General features: G+C 38.2%; 1 protein-coding gene across 1 annotated transcript; it reads right to left on the minus strand.

The window, feature by feature from the left end:
* Positions 1–532: 532 nt before the first annotated feature.
* LOC311097775 (polyunsaturated fatty acid 5-lipoxygenase-like) lies at positions 533–7,109 on the minus strand. The gene is made up of 14 exons (XM_084137628.1): positions 6,941–7,109; positions 5,449–5,644; positions 5,291–5,372; positions 4,993–5,115; positions 4,363–4,469; positions 4,034–4,206; positions 3,779–3,925; positions 3,468–3,677; positions 3,307–3,393; positions 2,911–3,080; positions 2,060–2,172; positions 1,193–1,293; positions 941–1,111; positions 533–850 (listed from the first exon to the last, which is right to left on the minus strand). Exons 1-14 carry the CDS (start codon positions 7,088–7,090, stop codon positions 671–673), a joined length of 2,010 nt encoding a protein of 669 aa, XP_083993754.1. The 5' UTR covers positions 7,091–7,109; the 3' UTR covers positions 533–670.
* Positions 7,110–8,333: the final 1,224 nt, after the last annotated feature.

The following is an 8,333-nucleotide window of genomic DNA, read 5'->3' on the forward strand; positions in this document are numbered from 1 at the left end:
ACGGCCACGGGTGTATTATAACGTTATCTTCTTCACCACTATCGTCAGGGTGGTCGTCTATGATAACGTGAGGTCCTCCAGTAGGTGCTGCTCGTGCTTCCATGGCGGTTTCAGTTGTGCTTCCTCCTCCTTTGGCATGGCAAGAAACAAGCATTACGCTGAAATAGAGCGCGCGCCGTGCGGAGCGTGCGTAATGGAATCTAGGAGCAGTGATTCGCCAGACCTCCCTTATTGCAGTTGCACACATTTCTTTTTATTTTTTTATTTTGTAGTAACGAGTAACGAAGATGCTTAGTGGAAATATAACGGAGTAAAAGTATAAATTTTGTCTAGGAAATGTAGTGGAGTAAAAGTGAAAGTTAACAAATTTAAATAGCGAAGTAAAGTACAGATACGCAAAATTTCTACTTAAGTACAGTAACGAAGTATTTGTACTCCGTTACATTACAACACTGACCAGGACAAATACAACAAGTGTTATTCTACCAAAGCACAAGAAAAGGAAAAACAAAACACTGCTTGACAACTTTGTCGACTGCACATTTAATTGTTTTTATTTTGTGTAGACATTCATTTCTTAGTACATGTAACTATTTTCATCCAGACTAGCATTTTCACTTAAGTTATTTTGTTGGTTGTCATGTTTGCCAATTCCCCCAGCGATGTTCTCTCAGACGGCCACACTGTTGGGGATTCGGTCTGGACACAGATACCAGTACGGCACTTTCAAATTCTCATTTCGGCTCTTGATGATGTTGGTCACTTCAGCTAATTTCTTGCGGAAAGTCTTGGCGGCTTCCATGATCGGTTGTTCAGTGAAGTACATATCTGGATACTCGCCTAGAAACAGCTGGAGAAGATTTGCACAAATCAAAACAATGTTTCAACGAATTTGTAGGAAGCAAGTTTATGCAAACTAGTTCTGAAGAATCAGTCAAACCTCGTTGTCCTGGAATTGACTGAGGGCCCAAACTATTCCTAGAACCCAAGAGGAACGCCCGCGGTCCGGTAGACTCTCCATGATGTACTTCATATCCACCTGGCCCTTCTGAGCGGGAGGGGGCTTCCGCATGGTGGAAGGGCTGTTGGGGATCCAGGAGAACCAGTCGAACTGGAACACAGGACAGACATACAGATATCAGCATCAGTATATATATGGTTTAGATTCATCATGAAGAGGGTGTAAACGCACCTGTCCAAAGTTGACTGCAGCGTGTTGTGCTGAAGCTGTGAAAATCACAACGGTCAGGAACTTGACCAACTGCTCCCGAGTGTTCAGGGAATCCGGGAACTCTGTGAACATTGACTACAGGTTTAGCACACGCTTGCATTTAGGAGTGATGTAAACACTGCATATGCTAGCATACAAACATATTACATCCCGGGCGTAATTGACTGTTCGCAAAGACAGGCAATTCGACCTTATGATTGATCAGACTGCCTATCAAACTCCCTGCAAAAAGTGAATTACTTTAGTTTGTTTTTTATGTGGATCGTTTTCTCCTGACCAGACGCTAGCAAGTGTGCCAGTGTTGTGTGTTAATCTTATTGTACAACAGTTCACTGAAGACTTTAGTTACTCAGTTTTGTTAAGTTCACTGACACTTGAGGGATTTAAATTTTAAACTGTTTACAATGTGATTGTTATTTTGGAAGTAATGGGAAGGCGGATGCCATTGTGGTTAATGTCCATGTTTTCTCTTGTCTTTGGTTGGAGAGGAAGTTGGGTATTTTTACCCCATTTTAATAGTTTAGAAAGTTCTTCCCTTAAAGTCAGAACTTTTGTTAGTTATTTTGGCCTGGTCCCCTCCTGGAGTCTATTTGAAGCTTCCCTTTTTGTATTTTGAATATACAAAATAAACTTTAATTTGTAATGTCTTTTTTTGTAATGCTGGGACAGGAGAGCTTTTTTTTCCCCTCCATGAATTCCCTTGTTACGCTCTCCCCAGACTGGGAAGGCATGTGAGAATTGGGGGCTCGTCCGGGACTTCTCGCAGGGTCATTGAGACGGTAACGCATTCACACATTAACAATTCTAGTTAAATGATCCAGTACTCACCACAATTCTTCAGACCAGAGAAGCAAACATCCTGAACAAATGCTTGAATCTCCTTGTCTTTCTGAACATTCTCATCACTGCCATAGCAGATCTTGACCACGTCAGAAACAAAACTGGAGGAAGATCAAGTTAAATGAATCAGCAAATGTAAAAAAAATACACATTGGTGTCAAATGCTTTAATTTGTTCTTTTTTAATTCTCACCATTAGCATTAAAACTAGGGATGTAACTATTCAGTTTAAGGCTTGCCAATTAAAACATTGAAGTACAAGAAAACTCGAAAGAGAACATGCGCGCTAAAAGCTTTGTGCGTGAATACTAAATTGAGTTATGTCTTGAGCTTGAATGGACAAATTCAAACAAAATTATCAAAATGCCCATCTTAGCGAGTATCCCAGTAAACAGTCTGTTATGTCTTGAACGTAAACAGTCGAGAAAAGACAGCACATGTGTACAGTACATTGATCCATGCATTATGTCTTAAAGTGACAGCAGCCTAATATATTTCTGCTGGTGTCGGTTTTTAATGTTTATCAAACTAGAAAATAAGGGGAAAATAACTTTAATAAGGATTCATCACATACATATAATTTGTTCTTATTTTATTACCGGATGTTTGCCTTTAATAATGTTTGAAATTTATATTATTTAGGCTTGTAGTTTTAGTTATGGCATCAAAACTGGAATAGAGAATGGTGAAATTTCACTGGTCTCTAAAACTTGTCATAACCTTATTCATTACAATGCAAGCACATAAAAACAAAACAGTGACCCTAACCAAACCGGGAGTAATTCAAACCATCACACCCCGTAATTTGAACATCTGTGAATTATGTATTTTATCAAGTACCTTCTGATTGCCTTCCAGACCATCATGCCGTCATCTCTGTAGTAGTAGTTGGGCAGATCTTCCACTCCTCGAGCTTTCATGGCCTCAGGGAAGCACATGGACTTATAGGTTAAAGTCTTCATGGCCTTTTGAATCACTTCCACAATTGCGGTTCCACCAGTGGCAATAGCCTTTGAAACACAAGGACACGAGTGAATCTTTGAGTCTCAGACTACAATTTTGTAGACACTTTTTTAGAGAAATGCAGTGAAGTCTACAAAACGGGAACCAGAGCTTGATAAGATCAAGTCAATGACTATATGCCTCTTCTGACCTCAAAGTCATGTTAAAGAACCAGGAATAAACATTAAAAGAAAAACTTTTGTTCAAAGGAACTTTATCCAGGGTTCAGGATACCTTATCAAAGATCCCATCTTTAGAGATGAGTGTCTCTCGAGCCGCAGTGTTGATGGCAATGGTGTAACGGACATGAGGTATCAGCAACTGTGAGGAGAACATAAAGGCTGCAATGATAACGGCCTTCAGTAAATCAGTAAGCCATGAGTTTCAGAATCTACCTTGTACACTGGATGGACAGCAGCGAGCTGTCTGTACATGGCTATGGCAAAAACCTCAGATGTCAGATGTGTCCTGAGAAAGTGTGTGACCAGCTGGTGTACATTAAAGTCAGAGGATTTCACCCACATCTTGGCTAGCATCCAGTCGTAGCGATCATCGCTCGGGAGAAACACGGTGTTCGCCTCCCCAGCAGAGGTCTGACGACTGAGCTGTTTCAGATCAAGTAAACCAATAGAATATTTGGTAAAAACTCCAAGCACTAACTTTTTTACTTTGAAGTAATATTTCACTAAATGATTTCTGCAGGCACCTGAATAGCGATCGGCATGATTTCATTCTGGCTGTTCTTGTACAGAAGGCAGAAGGGAGCAGACAAATACTGCTGGGTGTCCGGGTCGGTGGCATTAGCTCGCACTCCCTCCAGTATCGCATAGTCTGCGATGTAGACGTTTCCCTCCTGTAATAGAGAGGCATTTAGAGTGAAAATCATTATTCATTCACATCCAGAATTGACCACTGCAACTGTCCCGTCTACACCACTGAGGACCAAGCATTATCTTCTGACCTGCAACTCCTCCTGTAGTGTGCGACCTCGATCCAGAGAGCCTTTCACCATCTTCTGCGTGACTGCGAACCCGTCTGGAAGATTCGTGCACCTCCTGATCACCACAGGATTGCAGCCGTTTAAGAACTGATAGCCGAACATGAAGTCCTCTTCCCAGTTCTCCATCACATATTCTGTCAGAGGGAATAATGCCAGTGAGTTTAGGGGAGTGCAAACAATGTGTCTCTCAGCTGGTTTATTTGATTTTTTTTCCCCACACCAAGTTGGACAGCTCATTTTTGTATTAGAAATAAAAAAAACATTTTAACAAAGGAAGAAACTGTTCAAACCTGACACAGTGTTCTTGATTGTCATAAATATTTCTCGAAAATCTTCAATATCTGTCCAAGACGAATGGAACAAGCTCTTCAGTTTGTTAAGACGAAGATTTTTGATCCTGAAAGAGATCACACCAGGAACACAGCTGAATGCGCATTATCAGATATTCTGGTTCAGTTTCAGCTTCACTTATTTCTCAATGTATTTTAGGATATTCCCTGGTTAAAGAGAGTTCACCCAAAAACCATTTACTCATGTTGGAAACATGTTTAGTTCATTTAATGTTTAGTTTAATGTTTAGTTCAGTTCATTTAATCATTTAGTTTAGTTGAACTAAAGTATATATATTTTGAAGAATGTTGGTAACCAGACGGTTGACAGTAACCATTGATGTCCATGTATAATAAAAAAAAAAAAAAAAAAAAAAAAAAAAAAGAAGAATTGCCAGTGGTTACCAACATTCTTCAAAATATATATTTTTTGTTCATTCAGGTTTGGATCAACATGAGTAAATGACAGAATTTTCCTTTTGGAGTGAACTGTCATTTTCAGCAGTCAAACAGGGTAATTCATCGGAAACCAGTAACAGCATATTTGTTAGGGACACAGGCGAAGGGATGAATGCAAACTGTGTAACCTACGCTTCATTGAAGTTTTCATCGAAGTCCACAGCTTTGTCAGCTTCAAACTGAATGTCCAGAGGGAGTTCACTGCGCAAGTTGGCATCTATGCTCATGGGGAAACCAGGCTGCCACTCCTTCCACCTTCAAGAAGAGGTAACATTCATCTTTCAGTGAGTTATATTTGGTGTCAAAGTATAAGTGAAATGGTGCAAGTATGTTCAGCATTTTAAACTAAAACATCTGGAGGAAACTAAAGACAACATTTACACCACCAAATGATAGAGTATTGTCCAGGATTGTAACTGTGTCCTCAAACCTGAACAGTTGTTGTCTGGATTCCAGTTCCGTGCGTCTGTGATCATTTAGCAAATCGGTGTTATCCTCGTGAGACAATCGAGCTAAAAGAACACAAACAGTATTTGTGAAGTGTTTGATTCAGGACTGGATAGTGATCCGAGTCGGGACAGGACTCACCAATGCCATCTCGAAGAACCACTGCATTTTCGTTCGCGATCCAGCGATAACAGGGGAAGTCGAAGCGATCTCCGGAGGGAGACGTCACACTGATGTCTCGACAGTACCACTGATCATCAAGCAAGTTCTTCTTCTCAAGCTTCACCAGCACGATCTCTCCCAGCTTCTCCTTCACATGGACGTCGATGGGCATCACCTTTAATGACAGCTTCTGTTAGACATAACCAGAGCCTTTGCAATTCAGTGGCCCGTTTCAAGTGCAACGGAGGGCCCTTCTGTTACGAGGCCCGTTTCCAGTAAAACTGGTGAGACAGGCCTCGACTGGACATCACAGGGTGTGCAAACATTAAAGAGTTTAATTGTGGAAAACTAATCAAAAGATACCACACAATTTTCACTGCAGTCAGGATTATGGCAAGCCATCTTAGCTTAAATTGTACCCAGCGTTACTTGTCGTAATTGCATTTTTACTAGTAAGAATTCAATTACAGAGCTCTACAATTCAGTTCTTACTAGTAGCAATTACAATTAGAGAGCTCTCTAATTCAATTATTACTAGTAAAAATTACAATTAGAGAGCTCTAATTCAATTACTAGAAAGAATTACAATTACAGAGCTCTCTAATTCAATTCTTACTAGTAACAAATCCAATTAGAGAGCTCTACAAATGAATTTTTACTAGTCATGTGTCTCAATTGACTTCCATTCATTTTTAATTACGGAGCTCTACAATTGAATTGTTACTAGTAAGAACGCAATTGCAGAGCTCTTTAATTCAATTCTTACTAGTAACAATTTAAATAGAGAGCTCTAATCTAATCACTACTAGTAACAATTCGAATTGGAGAGCTCTGTAATTAAAAATGAATGGAAGTCAATGGAGACATATGACTAGTAAAAATTAATTTGTAGAGCTCTCTAATTGTAATTGCTACTAGTAAGAATTGAATTGTAGAGATCTCTAATTGAATTCTTACTAGTAAAAGTGCAATTAGGATGAGTAACCCTGGGTACAATTTAAGCTAAAAGTCAGAATTGTGAGTTATGAAGTCCAATTCAGGGGGGAAAACTGCTTTTTCCTCAGAATTGTGAGTTAATATCATGCATTTCTGACTTAAAAACTATAAATCACGCAATTCTGAGAAAAAGAATAAGAATTGGTAAGATAAAAAGGTCACAATTATCTTCTTAATTGTTATACTTTGTCAGAAACAAGCTTCCATACATTTTCAAACATAATATGTTAAATTGGACTATCTATCAGAGTGCTTTATATTGCTGGGAATAACTGGACAAGTGAAGAAATATGTGGAAGCTTTGGTAGGGAAAAGTAGGGTCACAGAAATGCAGTTTGGAGAAACTTTAAACAGTCATACTAGAGATTTGATTTCTCAATTTTGTGAGGAAACAAAAAAGGATTTAATGATCTGATAAGTGATAAACTTTATGTTATTAAATACGCGCGTCAAGGAAAAAAAAAAGAAATCTTACCGTTCCTCTTGCAAAACGTTCAAAGAAGGATTTGTCCAGCAGAGTCCGATCACTGCAGCTCTCCGTGCCGATCAGCGTCAGGTGAACATGATCTAACGTCCCAGCAAAATCCTGTTTCCCAGTGCTGACAGCGACGGTGTACGTGAACATTGTGCTCGGATGGGAAGACGAGTACAGCTGACTCTCACACCTGTGGCTTTTTAAAGTTTAATTCAGTTTCTGCCCTTTGTATTGGGGTGTGGTCTATCAATCTAGCTTGTGATGATACATGTGGTCTTTATCAGATTCAGGTGTCACGAGATTTTCGGTTTCAGTGGGTTTACATGAATATCCATGCGCGGAACTGAGAATCAAGCTCCTTGTATCACAGCAGGATTAATGGATTTTTTTTTTTTTTTTTAAAGGTACATTTACTGTAGTTTTCAATGCATAAACTGTAAAAAAAAAAAAAAAAAATGTTGGTTTATCTTGAAAAAGTAAGTTACCTGGTTGCCTAAAACATTTCAAACATTTAGTTCATTCAAATTCTAATTTTGAATTAAGACAATGAATGAGATTGTTTTAAAAAATAGAAACTCAAAATGTTATCTGAACCACATTGATTTGACAAAAGATAAAGTTGTGATAAATCATGAAAATATCATGTCGATATCACAATCACGAAAACATCACAATCGTTTATTGTTTCGTAACCGTTTATATATCCTATATATATAAGTTAGCAGCACGTTTTGCGCAGTTGTCCCTTTGCAGGCATTCACTTTGTGTAACGTTAGAATAAAGCACAGCAAACCTCCACTCGTATACATTGATTTAATTTCGTTGTGCTTTTCCTTTGTACCTCACAATGCTTTAAAACTGTCTTTTACTAATTGTTCTCAATCGTTGAATGCAATAACTGAAATAAACTTATAAATGTATAAATGTATCAAGTTTTTAAATCTATCCTAGCGTGATTGTTCTGAACCTCTTGTTTATTTTATAAATATAAGAAACATGTCTAAAAAAACACAGAAAAGCATGCATGTGTTTAATACATACACTGTAAAAAAATTGCTGTAGTTTTGCAGCTGTTTGCCAGTAACTTACTGTAGATTTAAAATTATTTAAATAAATTGTTATTTACTGGCAACAGTTTGCTCAAAGTTAAATGAACATTAAACATTAACAAGTCTTTGTCTTTACAGAATAAAACTATAAAATAACAACCTAATGCAAAGCATTCTGGGAACCAGAAATCTTCATCAACCTTTTTCTGTTTTTTTCCTTCAGATTTTGGTTCCCAGAATGCTTTGCATGAGGCTGTTATTTTAGTTTTATTATGTAAAGATAAAGACTTGTTAATGTTTAATGTTCATTTAACTTTGAACAAACTGTTGCCAATAAATAACAT

Source organism: Abramis brama (assembly GCF_963993115.1).
Source record: "Abramis brama genome assembly, chromosome: 15".
In the NCBI taxonomy this organism is placed as follows: Eukaryota; Metazoa; Chordata; class Actinopteri; order Cypriniformes; family Leuciscidae; genus Abramis; species Abramis brama.

Excerpts from the sequence above, each read along its gene's own strand:
- LOC311097775 (XM_084137628.1), bottom strand. The coding sequence starts at position 7,090 with ATGTTCACGTACACCGTCGCTGTCAGCACTGGGAAACAGGATTTTGCT. Across the intron at positions 4,207-4,362 it reads AATCAAGAACACTGTGTCAG|AATATGTGATGGAGAACTGG; the intron begins GTTTGAACAGTT and ends TCCCTCTGACAG. Across the intron at positions 2,173-2,910 it reads GTCTGGAAGGCAATCAGAAG|TTTTGTTTCTGACGTGGTCA; the intron begins GTACTTGATAAA and ends ATCTTCCTCCAG.